Genomic DNA, 26908 nt, shown 5'->3' with positions numbered 1-26908 from the left:
GCTACCGCCTGAGAATGGGATCGCGCTTTTTACTGTCGAAACGGATTTTATAATCCCATTAGATAATTTCTTTGGTTCGCAGAATATGAATGAACAGAGGAGTGAAGCAGAATGATATTACTGATAATTGATAATGGCATCTATCAATTAACGGACCTTGTACTCAACAAGAGCGTCTCGGGGTTCATTTGCCCGTTGGAAATTTCTTTTCCTGAATTCGATAATGCGCGAGTCCTCTTCTTTGCGAGACAAGAGCGTGTTAAGCTACACAACATAAAGGAGCATCGAGAACCGAATTTCGCAAAAAGAGAATCATGATCCAATCTTTCAAGTCGTAGAATTCATCATCCCACGGGTGCCCTTTTGCAGAGGAATTAAAATCCAGTTTTATTTAGACCATGCCAGGCTCATAAATAAAGAACAAACACCAGATTTCTGACTCCCTTGTGTCAAAAGAAACAGTAACACCATCCCATTTCACTACCGATATTCACCCATGCTTAACGGGTCTTGGCGGCAACCTTTGGTGCTGAACCCTTAGCGCCTTGCTTGCTCTGGATTCTGGAAGTTTGACCTCTGGAGGCGGCGGCGGCGGTGCGGGCCTTCTCTCTCTTCTGCTTCTCAGCGGCTTGCTTCTTCTCCTTTCCTTCCTTGATGGCGGCCTGGCGAGCGGCGAGACGGGCCTCAGGGCGCATGGATCGGCGTTCCTTGATCACATCGAGGGAAGCACCGACGATAGCACGCTGGTGCTTGACGGTACGGCGAGTACGCTTCTTGGCAACTTCCTGTAGATTGTGGAAAAGCACTATGTTAGCCCCAGTCCTCATTCTTTCAATGTTCCCTTCTTTGTTCTCCATATCGTAATCTGTTTGCCTCCTCAAATGTAGCGTGACTCGCGACTCTCAATTTTCCCGCATAGCCCATCCATATGCTCAAGGGATCGGGTTGTACTAACTTCAGAGATACCCTTCTTGTGCTGTCTTCTGTAAAGGACGGTCCAGGCGATCCGGCGAGGGTTCTTGCGTTGAAGGAAGAGGGATTCGGATTTGCCATTCTGGAATCTGAAGATCTTGCTGTCTCCACGGACATACAATTTACCCTATAATCATGAAATACCGAAAATGTAAGCTTCTCTCTTCATATGCGCATAGATTTCTCGAATTGGCCCGAATTCTTCGATTGGACCCAATGCACAGTTGGAGTGTAGCGCCGGTTCGCTCGTTTTAAGGACTTTGGGCCGCAGGTTTCACGTACCTTTCCAGGGTAGATCTTCTCACCGCTGAAGGTATCGTCGTAGGTCCGCATCTTGGATCGTGGGGATGCGCAGCGGTCGTGAACGAGGTTGAAGCTGTTGAGTTGGTCGTCGAATTACTCGTTGCGTCAAGGGCCCGCCAACTTCGATGAGGTGAGGTTGTTTGGTGTGGTACCATTTTCGCTAATGTGCGGCACGTGACCTCGACTGCCCTCAAAAGTACGGGTAACTCCCAGCTCAGAACCACTGCAAAAGAGACCATCACCAGATCAGAGAGATCATAGCTACATTTCGATACTGCCAATAAGGCTTCTGAGTTATTAATTTCCCAATGTCCCCTCCTTCAAGTACCAATTCTGACCGTCCTCGTTGCATCTGGCTTCCCACTGACCTCGCAATGGGGACCCAAGCTGCCTCGATTGCAATGGACAGGGCTACAGGCATGGATTCTGTACACCAATTTTAGATCATGGGAAATGGGCAGATGGTCCTCCAAAGCTGAAAACGTTGGAACCAGGCACGGTGCTTAGGCTGTTTTTTCCTCGGCATAATTTAAGGGAAGACGGTGTTTACCTACTTTGCTTCATCTCACGATACCCGGCCGCGAGGCACGTTGATGTTGGGCTCCAACTACCATGATTGTCAGGTTGAGTATCGGGTTGAATAGCAAAGAAATTAGTATGATGTATCCGCTCTATCCGGAGTTTAATCTCGGAAGCTATCTAACACAATGCACCTGGGCTTCAACGCCTCACGGCTCGTTATTAAAAATAAGGGTCCCATGTTATTCAGAAAGGGTTTAAAAGATATCCCATTCGAAGTTTCTGCGAAGTTCGCGTTTGGACTTTGTTAACTCTATTATTAGCCAAAGATCTATGCTGGAGTAGAATATTTTCTTGTCCATTCTTTGGCTGTTTCAATAGCGGCTTGCTCATCTTCCTTCCACCGCTGAGCGACGTCATTTGCTAGTGGATCATCCGGATTCGGTGCACCTAATAGAGCCTGAATAGACAAGAGGATTGTTCGGATTTGAAGGGCAGGGGACCAATTGTCTGAAACGATAGAATCAGCTATTAGCAACAGGAACAACGTGGCGGGGCGAGGGCGACACTCACTCTTCAATACATCAAGACAAATTCTACCCAGTCTATCTATATTCGGGTGATATATTTTTGTCAAGAACCGGATTTTCGGAGGAGTCATCGGATAATCATCCGGCAAAAACAATTCTAACGAAAAAATACCACCTGAAGCGGCATTAATGTATTGCACCGAGCTCAAGTTTCTTCGAGAGCAACTACCTTCATATGGAGATTGAGAAGGACCATGTATTTTGACGTCAAAGTATCGCAAATTATCTTCATGAGGAACTGCATTGATGCCAGCAACACTTTAAGATACAATTCAAAGTTAGCATAGGCATGCAACTAATGAGGCTTCCGTTTATTGCTTACGGTTCCGCCATCAAGCGCTCAGTTTCCTTTACTATTCGCTTCGGAAGTGCCATATTCGCTGAGTGAAAAATGAGAAGAATCGCGATCCGACCAGACAAGTCCGGGTTGTAGTTCGTAAACAAATCCGAAAGTCACGGTTCCTAGTACAGATTGATTCGTAGCTATCATAACAAGGGAAATATATGAGAAGATGCGTTGGCTTGGGGACTGCTTTAGTGGCCCTTCACGAAAAGTGGTGAAAATTAGCTACTGAGGTTCAGAGCAGCTGCGAGATAATTCGTCGACGCAGCCGGCTAGGAGCAAAAACCAACAACTGGGAAATGGTAAACCCAAGGGATTTCCTCTGAACACAGCTAGTTTACCGGCAAACTTTGAACCACTTCAGTATTGACTGGATATCAAACGGTGATACAAACTGACCCCGCCATCAGTGCCAAGGCAGGTCGTGCAAGGTTGAGAGTAGGTCATCTGACTGTCACGTGATTTAAATCGGCCATATCGGGAATAGAGCTGTGGAAGGCCGACAGAGGTACTTACTCCGGACCCTGCTCCTGTCAACATCCTTTCAACCGGCAGCATGCCTTCAAGAGCTGCGTTTTCGAGATATTCATGCGCTTCCGTTATGGGATTATTCGTGTAGCAGCATCCGAATTTCTTTAAGCTCTATCCGACAATTCTTCTTCGATGTTCACTGCAACAGCGGCCACATGCCAGGATGAGACCAGGAGTAGCTCCTCAACGTATTATTAAACTGAGTTCTACGAGCCAGCCTTCCTTTGATATCTTCAGTAACTATAACTCCCACATGAGCGCTAATCTTCCTTGCCGAACGTTCTCTGGCTCCGGAATTGCCACTTTCCAGAGTCAAAATGTCAAGCCCACCGGTGTCAAGGGCTCCGATCTCGGCCTATGATAGCCCTACCTTCGGGGAGGATGGCTCTTTTCATGTCGAGCAACCTGTTGGATCTATGTCAATCTCCCCGTGTGGGAGAGATGTTGTCCTCGCCTCGTAAGCAACTCGAAATGCCTTTGGTTACTAGTATGGTTTCAACTGAAGGATGTCAATAGAAAGGAGGGTCTCCATGTTATAGACTTGGATAATCCTTATTCTCCCCCACGCTACCTTTCCCATAGAACTCCATGGGAAGTTGCCGATGTCCAATGGTCGCCATTTGCTGCTCGTGACTCGTGGGTCGTGAGCACGTCCAATCAAAAAGCATTGGTGTGGAATCTTGCTATGCGGTCGTGGGAGAACCCAATTGAGCATGTTCTGCATGCCCATTCAAGGGCCATTACGGATATTAATTTTTCTGCGCATCATCCGGATGTTCTTGCAACGTGTGCAGTTGACAGTTTCGTACATTGTTGGGATTTACGAATACCGGCCAAGCCTGTGGTGTCGTTTTCGGATTGGTTCGCTGGCGCTACGCAGGTGAAATGGAATAGACAAGATTCTCACGTTATTGCCAGCTCCCATGATCGTTTTTTGCATATTTGGGATGACCGCAAAGGCGCCTTACCAATCCGTACAATAGAGGCGCATAATACGAAAATCTATGGGGTGGATTGGAACCGGATGCGTCCGGAGGGCGTGGTAACATGCTCTCTGGATAAAACGATAAAGTTCTGGGACTGCTCAGTCGAAAGTGATATTCCAGAGAAAGTCATTCATACCCCTTTCCCGGTCTGGCGCGCCAGACACACCCCGTTCGGATGGGGAGTTCTCGCCATGCCTCAGCGTGGAAATAGCGACCTACATCTCTACAGTCGTACTTTCAAAGATGCACTAGAAGATGTTGATGTCGTCCCGCTAGTCCACAGCTTTCCAGGTCACAAAGGGCAAGTCAAAGAATTCCTCTGGAGACCTCGTGGAACTGTCATAGATGGGTTAGATCACCGGGAATTTCAATTGGTATCATGGGGAACGGATAAGGAGCTTCGCCTGCACCGAGTGGACCCGGAAGTATTGAAAGGAGTAGGCTATGAGAAAGGGAGATCATTCAACCCATCCCTTAACCTCACACGCAAAGGGGCAGTCTATAAGTCTTTCCACGATGAACCACATGGAATCGGGCCTTCTGAGCCGCCTGACACTGCTTCTAACCGCGATTTGGAACCATCTCGCCAACCGGGCTCTGGGATGGGCGGTATTTCTATGCCTTATTCCCGTAGATGGACACAAGGAGGGCCTATGGTCCGGTTTGGCGCGCATGGAAAATCGCCTCTTCGTGCAGACATGAACCCAATATCGTGGATGCGGGGTGTAAAAGTGTCAAGATGGGAAGTTGAAACCCTTGGGGATGAAATTACTCATGTTGGTGAACGATTTACGAGAGTTGCCTTTGAGTCTGTCAACGTTGGCCAGAGAAAAGTCACAATTTCCCTTCATGGGCCCTGGGGCCCTGAAAATGCCAGTGTCTTCCTCCGCATTGATATCAGGTTTCCCACGGAATATCCAAAGGCGGCTGCTCCGGTTTTCAATGTGCAAAAGACCACATCCGTAACTCCGCAACTGACGAAAAGTCTGACGTCGAGCTTACAAACTATATCTGAAGCATACCTTTCAAAAGAGCGAGGATGCTTAGAGGGCATCCTTCGGTTTTTATTGGGTGAATACACTCCCAAGGAGATCGTAGCCATGATCCAAGAGGAGCTAAATGAGGCACTTAAGTCACCCGATATTCTTGAAGATGTTGAGTCAAGCGATGAAGACGAGGATGTTGGCCAGTATCAGGGCAATGATCTCACTATGAGCTCGTCTGAATTGCTTCGTCCCGTGAATGCAAATGTTATGGTGCCTGTCAGAAGAAGTTGTGGTGCACTTTGGGCTAATGACGGTCGCCTTGTGTGTTTCTTTCCACCTAAAGAAGAGAAGGTCGCTTCGTTTTTGGATTCGATAGGTCTCCGGGAAATGACAAGACTATCACGTTCTAACAGAGTTTTCGAGGCCTTTGGCAGGTTCCAAACAAAATCGCCTGGCCCAAAGAACATTACAGGGACCGGAGCTAGTACTGGCCCTTTGACTGATGATGGTGCTTCTGATTATTCCGATAATTCCGATGAATATTCAAGTTCGTCTGGCTCTTCGGACCTACTAGGTGCTCTTCCACAGCATTTCCATGTCCACAGAACAAGTCACCTAGGCTTAGGCCGTGCAAAATCCACCGACAACTCGCAAAAATCTACTACCGGTATTTCTACTATGAAGTCATCAAACCCCAAACGACATAACACAATTTCTATCCACAAACTTACCGATCTTCTTCCGGCTAGACGGGATCTAGCTCAACAGTACCGCACACATGGAAACGGCATAGAGATATGCTCTCACAATATGGCGGTAGCAGAAAACTTCGGGAATCTCGAACTTGCCCATACTTGGGGTCTATTAAAACTATTGATAGAGGAACAGCCACAGGCTGATGATGCCGCGCAACTAGAGGATATGTTTCATATGGCTTGTTTGTCGATGGGTCATATCAAAAGGAAAGATAGTGGCGTAGACCTCGCTTACGGCAACGGCATGAACACCATGACAGGCGGGATTGTTTGGGGTTCACATCCCTTCGGAGTGCACTGGTTACTACCGGCCCTGTAAGTGTAATCTGCGTGTCGGACAGTTTGATGCGAATCCTGTTGCTGACCAGCCTGCTCAGGCTTGATCATTTTGAACGACTCGGTGATGTTCAGATGTTGGGCATGTTGTCATGTCTTATAACTGAGCCAAACGTGAATGGTTCCAATTCTATAATGGACCACGAAGACCTCTTGTCAGATTCTCACGGGAATCCCTCGTTTTCGGCAGAGTATATATCGCCACCTTCACTAATGCAACAAGCGAACTCAAGCTCAGGGGGCCTCTTCGTGTCTCCGGTAAAAGAGGGACCTCTCATTTCAGCATCCTACGGTTCAGCATGTTCGTCTACAGACCTATGGCCGTCGGAAACCCCTCCGTTGTATTCCACGGGAGCCACTCCGCCCACAGTCGTGCGAAGTAGCAAATCTGATCTCGAACGGAAAGCGCAGAGACTTGCTACACCAGTTTCTGGCTCCCCAGACCAGCCTTCTGACCCCCGAAATCTAAATATCGTGTCTACCCTTCCATCGTCGTTATCTCGGTCGCTACCCAATGAGCCATTGGCTGTGTCCTCTCCTATGAGTGGAAATTGCAAAAGGCGACCCAGTCCTGTTGGAAGTTTAACTACTGCTGGCCCTAGCGGGTGGACAGGAAATGGGTTTCCTGGCAAGCCACCTTCTGCAATACCAGACCATATGCATGCATCTACTGCTCCTCCGTCCCAAGCACCTTCCGATACTGAAGTCGAAACATGGGTCTCTCAAAAGTCGACCAAATCCTCCGCAAAGTCGTCGCCCGAACCGAACCCTTCAAAAAAGTCTTCAAAGGAAATACGAGCGGTTTTCAAACATCAAGAAGACTTTGACAGCGATCATTTAGGCCATGCACCATCTTTAATGGATCATACTCGCGAGTCGCTATATCAAGCATATCGTATCACATACGCAAACCTACTTTCTGCCTGGGACTTGCCAATTGCCCAGCAAGAAGTGCTTGGAGTAAAGCATTTGCCATCCATCCAATCGAGTCACCGTGACCCTTGCCTGGCCGCTGTATCCTTCGATCTAAAGCCCAAAGTGGCAAGCGAACTTAATGGTCTAGGATTACAACGACATTGTATTACATGTGGCTCTCCTTTACGCATGTCAGTATTTTCCAAGGCAGAACCCAGAAAGCTTCCATCAAGAGGGCAGACATCTGGTGATCAGTCAGGCCTAAACTGCTCCGAATGCAAATCAGGGCAACAAAAGCGGCTATCTTGCACGGTTTGCGGTGGGCTGATAAACGGAACATTTTCTCCATGCTTGGTTTGCGGGCACATTAGCTGTCGTCAGTGCCACGAAGAGTGGCTTATATTCAGTGAGAATTGTCAACGTGGCTCAACCCCTGCCTGCCCTGCTGGTTGTGGATGTAGGTGTTCCGATCATATCACAGTTCATGTACCTTTCCCTGAGCGCCCACAAATAACGGTCACTATGGAACCCCAAGCACAACCTGACAAAGCTAAGAGTACTCGACGGAGGCGCAATCGTACTGCTGACCTTAGGCATACGGTGTGGCCTTTAGCCCAGGTAAATCCTTACGAAGAGCAGGAATCTGTCGGGGGTTCTGCATCTAGGCGCTTCCCTTCCCTAACTCGTAGCCGGAGCAGTGTTAACCTTGAGCGTGGGTATCCGAAGAACACTACGAGGCGATGGAAAGACGACTTGGCGGAGTTGATGATGGATATGTCGTGATGAGCCCTTTTATTCTGTTATCATATGTGGCTTATTTGACTCATTTTAGCACTTCCTTTGTCCTGTCCCCTTTGCATAGCGTGGAGTTCTGGAAACATTTTCACCTATGGTGTTGATTATTATCGTCCCTTAGGCAGGTCATGACAAAAGATGTGGGAGTTAGATACCCACAATGTATTCTGTAATAATATGAAAACAGTGCAATAGCCTTCTCTATACCCATCAATTTAAACAATATCTCAATTCACTATCACAGCAACATGGTCGTCCATATACTTTTCAATATCGCCCAGGAAACAAGCCGCGATGATACTTAACACGCCGAATGCAACGCTCGTGTAATACACCCATTTGTAACTCTCCGCAAATGCGACTTGGCCTGCACTTACTACCATCTGGTAAGCCGTTTCGTTTCCCGAAATTCCAGGGATATGTTTAAGATCGTTAATTAGTGATTCTCCGGTCAGTTTTATTGCTTCTTCAATCAGGGCTTCGTCTTTTATTCCGAGTTTGAGAGACATGGTACCGCCGATGTACTTTACGGCATTGGGAATAAATTTGGATATGAAAACGTTATAGTAGATTGTGTAACCGATAGAGCCGCCCACAACGCGGATAGAGAGGGTTACAGCAGCAACAGTTGCGATTAGGTCCTTTTTGGAGATTAATAATTCTATAATCCTATGATTTTAGCCGGGAATAACGTACATCAGGGCATATTATTGTGGTTATGATTGAGGCCGGGACGACGATGCCGCCAATTCCGAGGCCAGCGATGATGAGAATTATCCATAGTGTGCTCATATTGTCGACGTTAGCGCTCGCCATGGCGCCGCAGCCTGCGATAACCCGATTAGTCAGTCATAAAGGCGGGAAGTGGGGATATGGGGGCAACATAGATGAATACCTGCGGTCATAAAGACGCTGCTAATAACAAGGAGCTCTCTATTGCTACCTTTCAAGACACTGAGCAAGTAGAGCACAATGCAAGCGCCCGCGAGAATGGAAAATCCGACGGGAATCGTTCGAATGCCAACTTGGTAGGGGTCATGGCCATATACATTGAATGCCTGCGATGGCCAAAACATAATCAGAGAGAAAAAGTTGGTGCCAGAGATAAAAGTTATCACCAGGGTGAGAGCAAATGTACGTCTCTCCTGCTGCAGACGCCGGGGCAAAATCGGATGCTCTGCACCGTATACTTCCCAAAAAACAAATGCCACGAGAAGAGCAAGGCCAATAATAAGAGGTGCGAGGACATGTGCGCTGGCCCATTGGTACTGTCGCTTGATTAGCGTTCCCTTTACAAATCATCCAAAAAAGGAGAAACAAACTTGATATCCACCCCATTGAAGACCAGCCAGAAAGATTATTACGCCAGCAATGCTCAAAATACCGCCGATAAAGTCAATGTTCCTTATAATTTCGTTCTTGCTAAGACCTTCAGAGTTAACCCGGGGAGGCGGATGGTAGAACATGGTCGTGACAACAAGACCAAGGCCATTCCAAACCCCACAGAAAAGGCCAATGTATCTCCAACCTGCGTAATATGCAATCAATTGACTCCAAAGACCAGATGCGGCAAATGGAAGAATGGTGAAAATCAAAATAGCAACATATTTTCCCCTCTGTCTAGTTGGTGCCATCTCGGACGTCGCAGCGAGAGCGGTTAATTCATTTACGCCGGCACCAGCGCCAGCAAAAGCCATTCCAGCTGCTCAAGATACGGTAAGAAACGGTTGTATTGCGGCCGGAAGGAAGGATATAACGTACCAATGAAAATATTCATAGATTTTGCAGTGCCGCCCACGATCATACCCAAACATACAAGTGATGCGCCAATTATGGCAACCCAGCGTCGGCCGATTAAATCGGATAGAGAGCCGACGAAAGGGCAAACGCCAGCCAGAGCCAAAAGGTTCGCGAGAACCTTTCAAGTATTGGTGCTTAGTATACAGCTTGATGAATAGTCGGGACCGAACAACTAACAAACCACACCCAGCGGTCACTGCCTCCAATATCCCCATAAATGTAGGGCGGACAACCACCTGAAGTAGATTTGAGTATTTAGTATCTGCAGGCAAACAGACAAGTCGTCGCATATGTGCAATGACGAACCGAACAAGTATACTGGAATCTGGCTGCCAGTCCAAAGGAATGCCATGGCTACGAAGCTCATGAATCTCCGGGCGGTCATCTATATGGGTAATTGAGTATAAGCTCGCAGATACGGAGGTCGATAGTAAGTACCGAAGGCTCCTGGGTTTCCTGTCCGGATGCCCGGGCATTGGCAGGCAAAACATTAGAGGCACCCTTCTCCTCATCTGGGGAGATGGATCTCGATTTTGTGCTAGAACCCATTTGAAACGCTGTGTAGTGGTAGTATCGCAGTGCGACCAACTCTAGCAGCTGAATAACTGCTTCCCCCGAAACTGAGGCTGAATTGAAAGGAGAAACTCAACCCCAGGAAAGTGTGTTGACAGAGGAAGATAGTTGTATCAGTGAATAGGAAAATAATAGTTTCCAAAAGAAAATAGGAAAGAATAAGGCATAGCAAATATGGTACGGGTTCTGATTGGGGTGGGTTCAGAGGGAAGTCCTAGCATTGTCCGCGAACAATGCAATGGGGTCTGATAAAAGAAGTGAGAAACAGCAATTACAAGCCACTCGAAAAAGGATCTCGACACTGCATGGTTCACAGCCAATCATGTAAGCCATGGGGTCGAACAGATCTGAGGGTTTTATCGCGGATACGGAACATGCGGGCATGAGAGCCTTTGTTGCGTACATGTGTGTATATATACAACAAAGAAGATCATCTCTTGTGGTATCCTTTGTCAGTCGCGACGCAGCGGTCAAGATACTTCCACTGGGCGTGTTGCTGACATTGAAATCAGTGTTTCTCTGAGAGCTGATAGGTTCAGTTAGCTGTATGTCATACAACACGCTGGACAGAATGTGGTAACTCGACCGCCTCCGGAGAAAGGGTTTGAAGAGCAAAGTTTTCAGCTCAGGTTAAACAAAATCGTCAAGTGTGTGCCAGGATGCACAATTTACAAATCATCAATTGAGTGTCAATTGGGCTGTATGGCGACGATCGCGTGTCAAGGTCAAGGGAAAGGCGGGGCTGAGGGTGTGGTCATGGACGCAAATCCCACAGCTGCGGTTAAAATTTAACAGTCAAATTGAGAATATCGCACCAGTACGCCCGGTAAAAATAAAGCAGGCGGCATTAATGGCGAACAGTCAGCTGTTACTGCCAGGATGTGATGCCTGCAGAGGTAGCTAGCATGTTGATTGCCGAGATTCGGGTCAGTTAAGGTAGTTCACCACTAAACGAGCCACACCACTAAACAAGCCAAATTTTGCCAAATGCTCTAAGCAACGAATTTATTAAATATCTCAACAACCAGATCTTTATTATTAAATAGCTATTAAATATTAAATGAATGTGTTCTTTGAAGCATAGAAATTAGTGTAGTTAGGAAAATAAACAGGTGGACGGCCTAATATTGCGGCCAGAGTGAGAGATTCGGGGGGTAGATAGGAAAGAATTCAAAGGAATGTCAACAGTAGATTTCTTGGCTAGGGAGCCTAATGACTTGCTAGGGAGGCTTGTAGAGCTCTTACTTCCCCTTTTGGAAGGTTGTATAGGCTCTCTGTAATGAGACTCTTTAGTAGGGGAGTCCTTCTGACAGTGCTTTGAAGCTGGTGCTTGAATGCCTGACTGCCAGCATTTAGTAGTATGTTCAACTGCCTGTTTTTTCTTCTCTGCTAGTTGTAAAGCCTTCTTCTCCTCACAAGCAACACATTGTGCCTCTCTTTCTCTAGCACATTTGATTTTTTCAGTCTCTCATTGCTTGTGGGTCTTTTTACAGGCATCCTCCTGTTCAATCCATCTTTCTTCAGCATCCCTAGCAGCCTGCTCCTTTTGAAGCTCTCATTAAAGCTTTGCCTGTTGTGTTTGAGCAATTTTATCAGCTTTTTTGGCCTCTATTTCATCCAGGTGCTCGCATGCCTTAAGAACTTTTGTTGGAGACCAGAACTGCACTTGACTAGGATTATCTCTATTGAGTAGGCCTAGGGGCTTGCCTTGCTTGCAGCATTGCTTCTCTGTCACTAGAGTTGAACTTAGACACTGATTCTCATGTTCCAGCAGTTCATTACAAAGAGCAAATTGCTTACTGGCTTGGATAATCCCCATATTCATCATTGCTTCAATCATTTGTTGAAGCTGCAAAGTAGGCCCATTTGCTTCTGTCATAATCATCTAGCCATGTATTCTGGAGATCTTGTGATTCACCCTGGTAAATAAGAGCTGGAGGTAGTGCAATTCCTTCAGCAGAGACTGAGCAGAGTAATGAGAGGAATTCCTGACTACCATCCTGGGTGGCAGTATTCTTTCCAGCTCATAGGGCTTCAATAGAGACTAATCACTTTGAGGCATGGCAGGAGCCTAGGAGGAATCCTTTTTCATCAAAGTTGTAGATGTTTGAGGGCTCAAGGTTATATTGATTGATTTTCTGCTCCAACTGTAGACTAGTTAGCCAGTGTCAACAACTGCAATCACAATTAATCAAATAAATCATCAAATTACAAGCATATAGAAGTGCTTAAAGCACTGATAGTTATCTGCTACCTGCCTATTTTGATTAATTGCTTTGAGATAAATGCATTTGATCTTGTTATTATGCTGCTTGTGAAATTGATTAACCCAGTTGATTCCAACATCCTCTCCTGTCATCTCTTGTACAATATTTTGTAGAATCTGAGATGTAATGGCAAGGCCGCGGCTAGAGAGCTTGTTTATATAATTCAGGAGCTCTGCCTCCTGTATATCAGAGAGCTTTTTCTTATATCAGGAGGCTGCTTCATCCTGAGCAAGTTGCAAGCCTTTATGCTGTTGGTGCAGGGTCTCTTGGTTGACTGAGTACTTTCTTGCAGCCACAGTGTAATTTGGGGCCTCTTGTGATTCAAGATCTTCAATTGCAAGCCTAATTAAGGTGTTGTTGACCATGTTGTTGCATATTGAATGTGGAACATTGGAGGAATGTTGGTGGTGGAAGATTTGGCTCGTTTAGTGGTGTGGCTCGTTTAGTGGTGAACTACCTTACCAATGGCTAACGCAATTCGTCCGTGTACTCCGTACTCCGTAGTGTTCAACGAACCAGAAAATAATATTTTTGTTTGTGTATCCGTGGACAATGCATTTTCAATGGCCAAGAGTCCAATCCTACTAAGAATCTTCGTTGGGGCCAAAGTGAAGGGATCGACGGAACACCGCCTCCGTGCCTCGACTTGCATCGACCTTCTCTAGTTGTTCTCAGACCATCATTCTTGACCTTGGGTATAAATACCAAGGAATCGCATTCTGCTCACTAACCCGGTGATGGAGCCAAACTAGGTTAGGGTTACCTTGAACCCAGCTACCCTCGCATGTCTGGCAGATGTGGAGAAACAAGAGCGCACTTTGATACCATCATGCGTGAGAAGTTGACTTTGTATCAAGTGCCTGCAGAAATCTTGAGCCGACTTCTTGTTCTATTGTAGGACGAAGAGCTGGCCGGGGCCATTGCGCCCATCCTCTACCGACGAGGCATCGCACGATTGTACGCACAAAATGAAAAAGTAGTGTCTGAACTCCCTAAAAAGGATGGACGTGATCTTGGGATCTCACGGCCTTTTATTAAGGCTTTCTATCTTTTGACCAAGAGCCGACATTTTCACCCTAAATGTTGGCATTGAGTTCGTAAGTCTGATCTAGCCGCAGTTCCACTGAGTGAAATGATGACAATTTGTCATCTAGAAGTGCAGCATTGTATCTTGAGTACGGAGTATTTCTCTTCTAAAAAAAATTAATGTCGTAAGCTACCAGCAGCAGTCGCGCAAGATCCATGGGGTTCATACACTGTGCCGTGCGATTTGTGTTGCTATCCAGTATTTCTTTCTAGCTGGAAAACATTGCCCAGAAAAGACCACTCAAAGCGATGCAAACCTTTTATAATCGTTTTAACTTACTTCAAAAGCCATCGCCAAGCTTTCTCAGGGTCAGGGTGCGTGGGACAACGAACAGTGCGCTCGCTTCGGTGCATAGACGGCCCATTGAATCTCTGATTTCCCCTTTTATCGCAGCCTTCCGATCGTTGCTTTTCTCTGGGACATATTTAGCAGTTACAGTACAGAATTGGCCTGACAGAACTGGTTTGCGGTAGTCTATGTTAAGATTGGCAGTGAGACCGGTGCGCGCTGGAACACAGCGGAGAGCGACTCGACCCATGCCTTCATCCAGTAAGATAGCCAGCGCACCACCGTGGACTACTCCGGGCCATCCGTCAATTCCATTACCAAGGAAAAGGACAGATATGGCGGTTTTGTCCCTTTCGTTCCAAAATACGCGCTAAAAAGAAAAAAATCAGTTCCCCTTGCGTGAGCCTTAGAGAGGAGAGAAAAAAGGAAAAGAAAGGAAAAAAAAAAAAGGAGAATAGAAAAAGAAAACGTCCAATTAAAGGAATTATTGATACGGTAGAGTTGATACCAATATTGCCCAAGCTAAACGCTGAGTGATAACGTCGATATACTACGGAAACCCACTAACCTGCGACGAGAGGGCTCTACTACCCCTGAGCCCTCCGGTTGTAAGCCTTTTTCTCTTCTCTTCAGGCGAAAAGTTCCCGTATGCCTCCCATTCCACAAATTCCGGGTTTTCTCTTAACTCCTTCACAATGTTCAACTTGTCAAACTGTTCACGGATTTGTCTCTGCGCCTCCTGATCTTCTGGTGTGTCCGGCTGGTAAACAGGACCCGCGAACTGATCCACAATTCGGTCAATGCTATGATAGCCAAATAAGCCGAATATTATAGCGTAAAGAATTGAACGGAAATGTCGAGGCCATTGGGCGGGTTTTCGTCCCGGAGGAGAAGAGGATGTTGTCGTGAGAGAGCGTGTCGCGGGTAAAGGGACAGCCAGCCGGAGGGGAGAGGTAGAAGCCGGTCTTCTTAAGATATAAAAGAGAGGGGATGAGAGCCGCACTCCGCTTAAACGAGGCATGGCTGTCGTCATTATCTCAGGACAGAGTCGATTGTTGCAAATGTTAAGGAGTTCTAACTTCTCCCAGCGCCTCGAGTTGGTTCAATAATTAAAGCGGCGAGCAACCGGGATTGACCGAGGCACGCCTATGGGCCAATTAGTTAACTACTCTCGGGAGCTTGACGGGCAACATCACGCCTAGCTACGGAGCAGATTCTACACATATTTTTGGAAGATTGACCACTTCATAGAGATTCATTCACTGATATCCTGAATTAGAGCGCTACACGCGGAGTACACGGAGTAACATAGGACCGTGTTGTTTATAAAAAAAAATTATATATATATGAAGTTATCATATCTAATTTTCACTGCGAAACACGCCGAAAAACACCTGCAACCATGGCGAGGCTGAATCCACCATTCCACCAGAAAATCGAAGTTGCACCAGATGTGCTCTGTGTTGAAGACGGGACTCCTTCATTTAGCTCAGCTGGCGTGCTCGAATCGGGCTTATACTCTGTTAAGGAAATGCTATCTATGCCACCCTTGAGCTCCTCCGAACGTGCACGGCAAACGCCATTTGACTCCAAGAGAATAGCGCATTTCTTCTCCACAAACGAAGAATTCGAACCTCCCATCAAATGAGACTGCCGCTTAATATGTCTGTTTTAATCGTAATACTTGCGTTCAGAGGCACTTTGACTGGTTCGTGACTTGAGCTACTGGCATTGATCCAGATACGGCCTGGGTGACCTGGATCAAAACCATCCCGTTCGTCGACGTGGCACAAAGGATAAGAAATCCCGTTGGCTAAGAAACATAGGCTTCCACTGTCATCCAAAAGGAGTATACTATCGCTTGAAGAAAGGGTAAATGGTCCAGTGACATCGAGCATCAGTGGGTAGTCGATACCCTTGCTCCCGAGGCCCATGATGAGAGGGCCTTTTTTTTGGTCGAAATCGCTACGTTTCCAAGAAACTAGGGAATCTGGAAGATCAATGCCATTCATTTCAACTGCCAGCCACCTTTCTGAGCTTTGAGCCGGCGCCATGTCGCTGAGAATCCACAGAGATTCGGTAGAGCCTGCTTCGTCGAGTTTCACACCACGGCTACCGCTCCAGGATCTCGAGGCTAGAAGTGGAATACCCATTTTCATGGTGTAATATGCTTCTAGCTGAGTACTGGCATCGTATCCATTGTCGTTCCAGGCAGCCATGGTCGCCCCTTTGAGCCCCTTGGACTTGGAATCTAATTGCTCTTCGATGTTGTATGGGTCAATGAGAGAAGGTTCCCATTGCAAGTTCTCCCTGTCTGAGAAATGGAAAGATCACGAAACGTTGTAGAACTGAGGGTAGCGGGCCGGAAAGTATAGGAGTGTGATCGTTCTTAATGGACGTATACAAAACCTAATCCTCAGAGTTAATGATTTTATACCCAGCTGGTTCAAGCTCGTACAAGTGGGATTGGTTATACTGCCAGTGTTGAACGATGGTAGTTTTTTGTCGATGGACAGATGTTCGGCTGGCTCATAAGTTCCCCAGATCCGAACGGCTTTGCCTGCGGTGAAATTGATAAACTCGGGCTTCCATCTCGTAATTACGAGAGCATGGCCAGGTGCCTCGATCTCTGGGATAACGGTAACGCCGCGCGAAACGCAATGCCGTTGGAGGTCCTCGAATTCTCGTCGCGAGAGGGTTTCATTTCGTCGCTCCACCAGAGGATTCAACTCCGGATCTTCAGGCCTTGGGGAAAAGTGCAAGTACACCCTGTTCCAAGTCTCATTAGGGCCATGGTTAAGTGGATAGTTGTCCATAAGATGATATCGAAACTCGGACATTTGAAGAACGAGGCGAACGTGCACGTTTCCTTGAGAAACAACAGCGAGTACCAATTTGCGACCGCAGTCAAGCATATAACCCGTGGTGAATAGGCGGAAGCGTCTTCAATACGGCCTACCATTAGCCGGTCTTCACCAGAAAGGACAAGCTGCTGCAACAGTGTTCTAGTTCCCCACCACATGCCACGTGCACCGGTGCGGTCGTTTTGGACTTCGAGTTCATACGCTTCTTCCGTAACTTCTCCGTTTTGATAAATGAGTTTGCTCGCAGATCCGGCGGATTTGCCGAGATAGATACCTTTTCCACATTTTGAAATACGATCAACCCGCTCCAGTTTCCATGAGGTACGAGAAATCCATTCAAGATCGCTGGCGAACGTTTCAGCAAACTCGTATGCCGAGGGTGGTATATGCGTCAAGCCGTCCTTGTCCTTTATTTGCGTAAAGCTGGAGTCAATGTAGATTGTTTTTGGTACCGAAGAAAGAGACTTTTTCCAGGTCTCTTTGTCAACTCGGTTGGGGAAGTGTCTGCAAACCAGACACCACTGTAAGAAAAACGGCAAGCAGAGCAAACATTAGAGTCATCATGTTGCTAAAGGCAACCTGTGAACCAACAAGCGAGGTGTTAATATTCCTGTGTCACTCTCCAAAGAAATTGAAGCCCAAGCCAGTGAGACTCAAGATGTAATGCTCAGTGTTGCATTTCATAACAGTGCAAGGAAAAGATACAGAGACATGCTAGCTGGATCATCCCGACGATCATCACAGCTGAGAGGCTAAGGCAGATTCCCGGTAATAGGATAAAATGCGCCGGAATCTTCTGGGCCGACAGCTTCGATTGTCATAGCGATAACTGGGGCGTATTATGATCCTGTGTCCAATTTCTTTTGTGGTAGAGAAACATAATATCTGGTTGGCTTGCAAAATGTTGCATTAAACTGAGCATACGGTGGCAGATTGATAATCTTAGTATGGGGAATGTAACTGGGGCAATGGAGCACAGGTACCTCCGTATTTTGAATGTCACATACAACTATACATATCCAGCGGCATTCACAAACCCTTCATCGCATGGCACCCTGGAAGACTGGTAGAGCATTTTTAGGTTTGAATATCATAACAAGAACCCCTAAAGTTTATGGTCTAATTCCAGGTCCAAGGAGTAGGCCTATATGATGGAATTTAGATTCCACAGTGAACATAAACTTGTTTCATTCACTTGTCAGTAGGCTATCTATAATGATAATGTAACAGTAGTTCGTGCTTCTCATCACCAATTTTTGGGCCAGAAAGACATGATTTACCCCAAAGAGATCTATGGGCTTGATATGGGCTGACGGCCATCCTACTCTTGGACTTCCTCAGCAGTGGGTAAGTCAATGGCACGATAAAGAAGGATGAGGGCGGAATGGGATTCACCTAAAAAGTTCGCATGGATTAGCAAGGAGACAATCAAAATGGAAAAAGGAAAATAGCAGCCCAGAACGGACGAAAATTGGAACATACCTCCACCGGCAAGGGTCTCAATTTTCTCGTCTCCAACCTCAGATACCTTCTCGTCATTGAACCACCACCATTTGCCATCCTCTTCCCGCCTTTTTCCGCCGGGAGCTTTGGGATCATCCACAAACTTTCCTTGCTTTTTGACGTAGGCCGTATAGTGACCGCTATCTGCACTAGCACCTTGGTGGGTGATCACACCGCGCAGCTCGTAGAGTCCAGACTTGTTGGCCCCTTCATCGCCAGCCAGAGACTTATCAATTAGATTGAATAGCTCCTTTTTCGCGGCGAGAAGCGACGCTGCTTTCTCTGCCTCATATTCAGCATCAGTTTTGTAAACCTCTGGTGGGCCGCCGTCATTTCCACTTTCACCGGATGCCTTTGACTCCGCTTCCTTCTTTTTCTGCAACGGTTCGCTTGCGGTTATGGTAGCCGCCTGCTCTTCTTCCTGGTGTGCTCTCTTTTGGCGCTTGCGAGCTCTCTCCATGTCCTGTTCGTCTTTCCGAATCTCCCGAACCTTATCTCTAACGGGGACAAGATGTTGTTTTAGTTCATCTGTGCAAAACTCAACTACATCTAACTCAGCGGGGAAAGTGACTTTGCGCATGATCTTTGCTTTCTTCTGTGTGTCGCGTTTCCAGAAGAATCGCACGAAGTGGACTGTAAGATACTTCGGCAACCTAGAAATTCGTGACTTTTTGGTATACATGGCGTTTCGATCAAGTACATCCGAATGTTTTTCAATCTTTTCTTCTAAACTGGCCATAATGCCGTCCCGGAGATGATTCGTATCCTTGCCAATATGACAGTTTAATTTGAAGAAAACATCGGTAGATTCTATTGGAACTTCTCCCGCATCTCTTGCAGCCTGCTCATCGCACTCAAGTATAGTATCGAATTTCCCAGAGAGATATTTGTCAACGAAAGACACCTCTTTGTCTGAGCTTTCGGCGTTGGAATCTTTGATCACCAGTTTCTGGCGGAGTTGAGTAATGATCTGTGACCAAGCTTCTTCCGCATCCTGCTGCGCATAACCCCGGCCATCCCTGGCTTTTTGTGCAAATTGAGGAAACGCGGATCTGAGGGCATTCAAAAACATCATTGGAGGGAATCCTTGCTGTGTCTCGGACATCTGCTTATATAAGTCTCGGAGTGAAGCCGTAAGATCTGTGGTGCTGGAACCAAATATACTGGGCTGAGGGTGTCGCGAAGCTTTGTATTTTAGTAGCTCCTCTTGCAACTCCGGAAGAGCTCGTAATGTTTGCAAAGTCGAGTTCAAGTAGCAAGTGTTCCCAAGGTTTTGGAGGCCAGCGGGTGTGGCGCCTTCAGCTTTAGCAGCTTCAGCTTCTGTCATATCCTCCAGAAATTTAGGCGCTTCTTTCGGTTTCCTCAAAGTTAGGTCAGCCTGGCCTGAACTTGGTGTTCCCATCATGATGAAGGTCTGGCCGGGTTTTGCCCCAAGGGAGGAAAGTTCTGTATCATCTTTGAGTTGTCCACCCTTCACGAGGATCTTCTGGCGTTCTGGTTCAACTCCTGTGAGAGAATAGAGTTGGAATTTGAAAGTCTCGCCGTTCGCAGCAGGGTCGATCTCGACCTCAAGCCGCTTGCCTTGATGCTTCACGATAACTACGAAAGAGCACATGTCAGCAGAAGGTCGGCACTAGTCCAGCCAAAACCCAAACACTCACCGGGTATGGTAGCCATGTTTCAAGACTCTTTCGCGGAGAAGACTGCAAGGTCGATAGAATAGCGGGATATCAGCACCGGAAAGTGTTTTGCCTCATTACATAACCGCCGTTCGTGGTAAAGGTTCAGGTCAACAGACGGATCGATGTGGGGGTAGAAGCAAACAGTGCAAACTCTCCACGGCATCCAACGTCGACAATCGGCGGGAGTCGCAAGGCCAGAAGCATGCCCATCTCCTATTGATTACAAGCTGCATTGATAAACGAACTCGATACCATAATTTGCTGATCACTGCTCTATGCCACACATAAGAAGATAAGTCCCAGGTTATCATAAAGCTCTTCGATTCGGTGGACGACGCGAACGCGGCCCTTCCACGCATCTATCCTCCAGCAGGATGGTAAGGCACCTATGAAATATAACATCGGGCGGATGATTAACCGTAAATTAGTCTCAATCCTTACGGCCATACCTTCAATGCGTTCGATCCTCCTTGACGGCCGCTCTTGCTGTATCAAACTTTGCCTCACAGACCTCAGAAAGGCACAATGTCCCTGAAATCGAAGCCGCTACTTCGCCGGAGCTTCTCCTCAACCCCCTAACGATTGCACGTAACGAGAACGAGAAAGTTCTTATCGAACCTAGTGTGAATAGCGTTCGAGTCAGCATTCGAATTAAACAGGCCGATGAGATTGAGCACATCTTAGTACACAAGTTCACTCGTTTCCTAACGCAGCGAGCGGAGGCGTTCTTTATCCTGCGAAGAAAACCCGTAAAGGTATTACATGTCCAGAAGGACCTATACGAGGGCAAGCCATTAACTCTATACATATAGGGTTACGATATATCCTTCTTGATAACGAATTTCCACACCGAAGCCATGTTAAAGCATAAGCTGGTAGACTTCATCATACAATTTATGGAAGAAGTGGACAAAGAAATCTCCGAGATGAAACTTTTTGTACGCACCCAACCGCTGTTGCGCATTCTCCTTAATTCTCAAGCTGTGAAGTATCGTATGTCCGCTAATAAACTCATAGTTAAATGCAAGGGCGAGATTTGTCGCAGAGTCCTTTTTGACACCAGTGAGTGTTCCCTTCAAGTCCTCGATTTATAGATACTAAGATCTTTGCAGTTCGATTAGTATTTTTATGATTAGCTACTACCTCAGCGCAAATATTCACGGAAATTTATGCAACCATAAGTGTCCGGGCAGAGATGTCCCGGGTACCGATATCTGTGATCTGCCACATCTCTCTGACTATGTCCTTTATTGAACCGCTTGGTCAATAATGCCAGGATCCCATGTCAAATTTCTAGTACCAAATTCAAAATATTCGATAAGCTGATATCTTCGGCTTTCCATTCTCCCGGCTACATTATCACCAGGGGCAATCTTCCACACTTGTATAGGCCATTTTGGCGACTGGGCACATCCTTCCTGCTCAACCTTTCATAAGTCATATGTCTTTCTTAAAGTGCAGTTCTATCAAAATAGATAGAACTTTCTCAAACGCAGTGCTCTAGAGCTCCGTTTGCACAAGTATGGCGGCTTTTCCCAACACTTTCAACTAGAATTGGCATTATTCTAAGAATGTTCGGATTTATCCTCTGGTTAACCACAATTCTTTGACCTTTAATACATATTCCGGTCAAAGAAGTCCCTTTTGTATACCCACAGACCTCTCTCAGCATCAAGCATACTGTGATATCAATTAGATATAATCGTTTTTCACCCTGGCAAGAACTATAACAGCTCCTGAGCATAGTCTTGAGGCTCATGTACCTCTGCCATTCTATTATTTATTCTTCTTATAGTACCTCAGTTCTCTTTGCCATCCCTCAGGCAATGTGCTTGATGGCGGATTCTCTCTCACAACTCAGAGCTGCATGGCAATCAATATGAGAAAAGTATCCCTCGGCGTCATGTCTTGTGAACATTCCGACTAATCATGCACGACTCAGCGGCACTAGGCTATAGAGTTGTCGTTGTCGCTTGCAATTTTTGTTTTCTCTTTCTTTGCTTCTCTTCATTTAATCACAGTCTTCTTCAATCTCATCAAGCTTTTTGTCTTGTTTCAACTCCTCTAATCATAACCCTTTTTGCGTATCCGCTCTTGATCTCGGCATTTGACCTGTTGCAGAAAGACGCTCTCGTCTCTATGTAACTGGCACCCTGCTCGGGCTGAGTTGGTCCTGCGTGTACCCTAAGGAAAGACATCATGGCGAGACCCTCCTCGTTCCGTCCCCGAAGAGGCTGGAATAGAGCCCGCGGGAATTCGTTGTCTATTGTCGATACCATCGATATGCCGGCTTGGACTTCACGAGCGACGGCTTTCAAACGTCGGCCGACCTTTGACGAAGGAAAACAACCTAAGTTCTTCCCGAAAGGGTCCCGGAATGTTATCAACAGTCAAGATGGTAAAGATCACGGATATCTCCCTGGGAAAAGTCACATGAACCCAGAGGCTCCTCCTTTTATCCCTAGTTACCAGGGACGACAGCAGCAGCAAAAACAACACGTCCAGGCTCCGTCTTATCAAGTGAACCGAGTTCCCACAGAAGGATCAATTCCTTTTCCCACAAAACATTCGCATCCCCCTGTGTATACGTTTCCTGCCGCTCCGTTTCCATGCACCCATCAACGTTTCAACCCTCAGCCCTACGCTTCTGGATTTGAAATTTCATATTCTTCTTGCATGCCTTCTTTTTGGCCTTCATTCTCAGCAGCTGTCATTCCAAACCTTCCTTCTGGACCATATTACTCTGTGTCAATGGCTGGTTCTGCAGGAAACAACTCTAACAACAAGCACTGGCCTTATGCTCCGCCGACTCAGGCTCACCGTGGTCCAGAAATAGGCCATCAGCTGCCAATTCAGCCGCCTATTCAACACCACGCCAGCCATCAAGGTATGAACCCGTTCAACGCGAATTTCACTCGTGGGAATCAGGATCATGGAATGCAACCTCCAATCGGCCCCCCATCTCGTAGTGGCCCGATTTATCAGAACCCTGGATCTTATCATAACTCGTTCCAAAGCTCCGCAGCACCAAACCAGCAAGATTATAGAGGTCCCCTAATTGTTCCCCCGTCCCTGAAACCAGCCCCCATGTTTGGTGGAAATATTCACCCTGCAATTTCTCAGAAAGAGTCTCACAGGAGAATGGAGCCTATTCGAGAGCAACCAACATCACAAACTACACTGGCACCTGCTACACCACCGTTGGCAAGAACCACCTTTACTAGCAACAATAAAGATGCTTTGGCTCAAGTGAAAGATATCTCAGTTGCAAACAACATTATCACAATTCAAGGAAAGCCATTTGAAATTCCTATTGATGATGGAGCAAGATACAGTTCTCCTCCCACTGGAGGTGTTCTAAAACTCATGAATGTAAGTGTCACCCTGATATACTCTGCAACTTTCAGGGCATCTTCAAGTTGAGTTGTTGTTTCCAACGCGTCATAATACTGACTTTGATGAAGATTCCCTATGGTATCTCTAAACAAGAGGTTGTCCACTTTATGGGCCGCAGAGCAAAGTTGCTTCCCTTACATCTTGGAACTGCAGTTCACATCATCATGGACCGATCCACTGCGAAGACAATGGATTGCTATGTTGAGTTTCTCACAACAGCAAATGCGAAAGAGACCCTTGAATGGTTGAACAGAGGCCTACCTGGAGCTCCCCCTCGTCTTGGTGATCGCCACATCGATGTCGAGTTAAGTTCTCAGGACGAGCTTCTTAAAGAATTATTCCCCCGCGCGAAATGCATTGTCTGGAGAGATGGGAAACCAATTCTGACTCGCAACAATGACCCTTATTCTGTTGGCTTCCAAAGCTTTCTCACTGCAGAAGAGGTTTTTTGTATGATCCGCAATGCGGAGATGCCCAGAAGAGTACGTTTCGCTTCGCTTGACACCAGCTTGTCCAGGTGAGCTAATAGGAAATAGGCTCCATTCGCTACTAAATGCCCTCAGCGTACCTACGAAGCTCTGATTAGCACACTTTACAAAGTGAGCTTCCTCCACATCTTAGTTTTGAGAATATTGATTACTTACTGCACTTTCTGCTTCAGTTTCCATGGCATGCAACTACCCTTTACAGCGTCGAAGATCGCAATGCGCTTCATTTTGCGTGTTTTTCCCAGCTGCAGACTCTAGCTGCACGTGCTTCTGAAAAACGGACACTTGGTTTAGATAGCCGTCTCCTTCTGGATCTATTAAACGCTGGACTCCGTTGCCCAACGTTCACTGAGTGTCAAAAAGCAGCTCTCTACTCTGCTGCCAATGATCAGACCTCATATAAGGCTACCCCAGAGACAACAAAATTTTGGCCCTTCGACACATTGGTTCAGAAGTCTAACGCTACTGAAGACAATGTGAACGTGAGTCTTTACATTTTACCTTTCCAGGGGTTGTTTAAATTCTCTCAGCTAACTTAAGTGATGCTTCAGAAATTTGCTAGCCTGATAGCCAAAGGTATAGAACGCAAGAATCCAGGACCAGAGATTCTTGCAAACAATTGGATTCCCCGCCCTGGAATAATGTCTCCTTTTGGCCCTGCTCGGCTTGAGTTTGTGGCTAGCCATACTCATCTTAAGTGGAACATGGCCGTCCAGTACGAAACTAAGGTCCTGCAGGGGATGGTCGCAGAGGGCCTTAAGGCCATCCGTGAGGCGCCATCACGGAGAAACGCAAGGGCGCCCCTGGCTCCTTAGGGGCTGGGAAATGGGGCCCTAGGGCTGGCTTTTTGAGCTTCGTTGGGGGTTTCCCCTTATTAGTTGTACTGTTTGTGCCTTCGGGCATTAGATGGCTCTGGTCGTGTCCCTGGGTCTGCTTCTTTTCTTTTCCCTCTTTCTTTTTTTTTTTCTTGCCCTTTCCCTCTCCCTTTTCTTTTTCTTTTTCTTTTTTTTTTTTTAAACGTCTTGTTAACTCCCTTGCCCTAACCCCCTAGATGGCTGTTGGTACAGAGTATTGTTGACAAGGAGTTGAGGACAGATTGGGAAGTCCATCTAGGGTGTTTAAGGCAAGGGTATTAAAGGCTGTTGCGTTCTGTTTTTGTCTGTTTTTGTCGGGGCGGGCCCTCCCCTTGTTACTAGCCCAGGTTAAAGGCCCTTAATATGCCTGGCTGGAAGAATAATGTATGAATCAAAAAGTAAAAGAGGAGTTAAAATAACAAAAAGGAATTTCGGCCATTTTGCTACCGTATAACTAGCGACGTAATGGCTTTTACCAGTATTTCACCCTTGGGCGTCAGGGAAATCAAGGGGCATCTCATCCTCGCTTTCGGGTGTCTTATCATTCGGTTTGGCGGCTTTTCTTGCCGCTTCTCTCCTTTGTAGTCCTTCAGCACGTTTCCTCTCCCTCCTTCGGTCGGCATCCTCCCACTCCCTTTTCTGGGACGATAAGTTGGATGGAGATCCTGAAGATAGGGATAACAATTTGGTCCGAAATCTGTCCATTCGACCGTAGTTGCTTTGGAACCTTTCATTGGCGATAGAAACGAGCATCCGGAGGTATTCTTCGCTCACAAGACTGCGGACAGTGGACTCTTCCGGAGAGTTCCCTTTCTCTACGTAGCCAATAATGGACTCCAACGCCAATCCAGATGACCTCACGGCCACAATGGGGCAAGCGTTCGAGTCATCAAGGCAGCGAAGGCCTTGGATGCCGCTTTCGCGAAAGCCGGCACTTGATGCTGCGGCCAGGACAGGCTGGGCATGTTTGAGGGACTCTGCCATGATATGGAGGATCTAGATAGATATCAACAATGCACACTCCTTTCCACAACACTTGCTGCTTATGGGAGGCAATGTGGCTCACCATTGGCTCAAAATGAAAACGCACAAGCTGCATCTCTCTATTTTTTCCCGCTTTGATTGAGCCGTTTCCAGGTTGGAGGCCGAAGAGCTCGTGGAAGGAGTGGCGAGATCGGTCGATATTCACAGGATCATGCGAGACAAATTGCCATTTTCCGCTGCCTTTCCCGCCAGTCGAGGCAAATTGTCTCGTTTGAGCACTCGACAACTCCCCGCCGACCTCTTCTTCTTCTTCTTCTCGTTCCCCACCGTCCTGCGACGACGGCTCTGCGCTCAACCCTGCCCCTTCAAGGAAAACGCTAATCCGGCCAGCGCAGCTGCTCGTTGTCACAAGTCCTTGGAGCCGGTTAATGTCCCGAATTAAACCTCTAATGCCGACATCTACAGAGCCCTTGGGTGACAAATCCGTGTATTCTTCGTCAGGGAGAGATAGAGAGCCTAGGATCTTCAGCTTCTTAGCCTCAAAGGACCGTGCAGATGTCATCGTCTGGAAGTGAGATCCGGAGCAATGTCCCATCAGCGTCGGCATGAATGGTTTCCTGCTGACTACTCAGTGAAACAAATATGAGTGAACCTATTGTCAAACCCAGTTACACCGATCTGCAGCGGCTTTCAGTTCCCGGGATTTTGTTGCAAATGATTTCTGCTTAAATCGCCAAAAGGATACCGACGAGAAGGGCGATTTCTTGCTTTCACCAAACTGGCAGACGGACGGATGCAGCTGACACTCAATGCAGGCAAGAAATTAGTTAGACTTTTGAAGACGAATTCGATAACGCTCTATGGTACTCCGTACAATTGAGAAATAAAATCATAAAATACTTCAGAGGATGATTCCAACTGCTTTGGGGCGCAGAATCGGCGCTATCTTGGGAACCAGTTGACGAACTCTAGTTAACTAGTTAAGCTTAGCTGCTCCTTAGCTTCTCCGTAGCTCGGGCCAGTTCCAACGTCTTTCATATAGAGCCGGAATTGCTTCTGAAGAGAAGGATTACTTGAAGGCTTTCGAGGAA

The 26908-nt window shown here is 46.8% G+C and overlaps 11 protein-coding genes across 12 annotated transcripts; 3 read left to right on the top strand and 8 right to left on the bottom strand.

Moving 5' to 3' along the window:
- Positions 1-102: 102 nt before the first annotated feature.
- CIMG_05869 (60S ribosomal protein L24) lies at positions 103-1382 on the bottom strand. Its single transcript, XM_001241972.2, has 3 exons — positions 1255-1382; positions 956-1099; positions 103-785 (listed from the first exon to the last, which is right to left on the bottom strand). Exons 1-3 carry the CDS (start codon positions 1303-1305, stop codon positions 501-503), a joined length of 480 nt encoding a protein of 159 aa, XP_001241973.1. The 5' UTR covers positions 1306-1382; the 3' UTR covers positions 103-500.
- Positions 1383-1911: 529 nt separating this feature from the next.
- CIMG_05868 lies at positions 1912-3410 on the bottom strand. 2 transcript variants are annotated; one of them, XM_004445238.1, is made up of 5 exons: positions 3018-3410; positions 2707-2927; positions 2554-2642; positions 2368-2499; positions 1912-2304 (listed from the first exon to the last, which is right to left on the bottom strand). In XM_004445238.1, the coding sequence occupies exons 2-5, from the start codon at positions 2757-2759 to the stop codon at positions 2126-2128; spliced, it is 453 nt and encodes a 150-aa protein (XP_004445295.1). In that variant the 5' UTR covers positions 2760-2927; positions 3018-3410; the 3' UTR covers positions 1912-2125. The 2 variants fall into 2 exon arrangements, with proteins under 2 accessions (XP_004445295.1, XP_004445296.1); XM_004445239.1 differs by having other exon boundaries at positions 2707-3091.
- Positions 3266-8228, top strand: CIMG_05867 (WD repeat protein). The gene is made up of 3 exons (XM_001241970.2): positions 3266-3715; positions 3775-6300; positions 6363-8228. The coding sequence occupies exons 1-3, from the start codon at positions 3576-3578 to the stop codon at positions 8017-8019; spliced, it is 4323 nt and encodes a 1440-aa protein (XP_001241971.2). The 5' UTR covers positions 3266-3575; the 3' UTR covers positions 8020-8228.
- CIMG_05866 (MFS drug efflux pump) lies at positions 8112-11248 on the bottom strand. The gene is made up of 8 exons (XM_001241969.2): positions 10270-11248; positions 10138-10216; positions 10009-10067; positions 9793-9949; positions 9354-9733; positions 8927-9299; positions 8728-8858; positions 8112-8672 (listed from the first exon to the last, which is right to left on the bottom strand). Exons 1-8 carry the CDS (start codon positions 10378-10380, stop codon positions 8259-8261), a joined length of 1704 nt encoding a protein of 567 aa, XP_001241970.2. The 5' UTR covers positions 10381-11248; the 3' UTR covers positions 8112-8258.
- Positions 11249-11393: 145 nt separating this feature from the next.
- CIMG_12998 (uncharacterized protein) lies at positions 11394-13057 on the bottom strand. The gene is made up of 3 exons (XM_001241967.2): positions 12663-13057; positions 12205-12551; positions 11394-12138 (listed from the first exon to the last, which is right to left on the bottom strand). Exons 2-3 carry the CDS (start codon positions 12287-12289, stop codon positions 11963-11965), a joined length of 261 nt encoding a protein of 86 aa, XP_001241968.2. The 5' UTR covers positions 12290-12551; positions 12663-13057; the 3' UTR covers positions 11394-11962.
- On the bottom strand, positions 12685-15131 carry CIMG_05863 (thioesterase). Its single transcript, XM_001241966.2, has 5 exons — positions 14615-15131; positions 13929-14416; positions 13637-13747; positions 13403-13531; positions 12685-13332 (listed from the first exon to the last, which is right to left on the bottom strand). The coding sequence occupies exons 1-2, from the start codon at positions 15077-15079 to the stop codon at positions 14039-14041; spliced, it is 843 nt and encodes a 280-aa protein (XP_001241967.2). The 5' UTR covers positions 15080-15131; the 3' UTR covers positions 12685-13332; positions 13403-13531; positions 13637-13747; positions 13929-14038.
- Positions 15132-15686: 555 nt separating this feature from the next.
- Positions 15687-17623, bottom strand: CIMG_11625 (uncharacterized protein; the record flags this gene model as incomplete). The annotated part of the gene is made up of 4 exons (XM_012358620.1): positions 15687-16360; positions 16484-16989; positions 17112-17414; positions 17616-17623. The coding sequence occupies 4 exons, from the start codon at positions 17621-17623 to the stop codon at positions 15687-15689; spliced, it is 1491 nt and encodes a 496-aa protein (XP_012214043.1).
- Positions 17624-18079: 456 nt separating this feature from the next.
- CIMG_05862 (ubiquitin C-terminal hydrolase) lies at positions 18080-20140 on the bottom strand. Its single transcript, XM_001241965.2, has 3 exons — positions 20075-20140; positions 18393-20012; positions 18080-18305 (listed from the first exon to the last, which is right to left on the bottom strand). The coding sequence occupies exons 1-3, from the start codon at positions 20088-20090 to the stop codon at positions 18232-18234; spliced, it is 1710 nt and encodes a 569-aa protein (XP_001241966.1). The 5' UTR covers positions 20091-20140; the 3' UTR covers positions 18080-18231.
- A 172-nt stretch (positions 20141-20312) lies between these two features.
- CIMG_05861 (arp2/3 complex 20 kDa subunit) lies at positions 20313-21423 on the top strand. The gene is made up of 5 exons (XM_001241964.2): positions 20313-20472; positions 20524-20850; positions 20908-21033; positions 21113-21157; positions 21208-21423. Exons 1-5 carry the CDS (start codon positions 20470-20472, stop codon positions 21214-21216), a joined length of 510 nt encoding a protein of 169 aa, XP_001241965.2. The 5' UTR covers positions 20313-20469; the 3' UTR covers positions 21217-21423.
- Positions 21424-22294: 871 nt separating this feature from the next.
- Positions 22295-24794, top strand: CIMG_05860 (uncharacterized protein; the record flags this gene model as incomplete). Its single annotated transcript, XM_001241963.1, has 5 exons — positions 22295-23467; positions 23560-23973; positions 24028-24090; positions 24153-24461; positions 24531-24794. 5 exons carry the CDS (start codon positions 22295-22297, stop codon positions 24792-24794), a joined length of 2223 nt encoding a protein of 740 aa, XP_001241964.1.
- A 200-nt stretch (positions 24795-24994) lies between these two features.
- On the bottom strand, positions 24995-26644 carry CIMG_05859 (tRNA wybutosine-synthesizing protein 3). The gene is made up of 2 exons (XM_001241962.2): positions 25900-26644; positions 24995-25829 (listed from the first exon to the last, which is right to left on the bottom strand). The coding sequence occupies exons 1-2, from the start codon at positions 26422-26424 to the stop codon at positions 25317-25319; spliced, it is 1038 nt and encodes a 345-aa protein (XP_001241963.2). The 5' UTR covers positions 26425-26644; the 3' UTR covers positions 24995-25316.
- Positions 26645-26908: the final 264 nt, after the last annotated feature.

This window comes from Coccidioides immitis, assembly GCF_000149335.2.
Source record: "Coccidioides immitis RS genomic scaffold supercont3.2, whole genome shotgun sequence".
In the NCBI taxonomy this organism is placed as follows: domain Eukaryota; kingdom Fungi; phylum Ascomycota; class Eurotiomycetes; order Onygenales; family Onygenaceae; genus Coccidioides; species Coccidioides immitis.
This window is presented reverse-complemented; position numbering and strand designations above follow the sequence as displayed.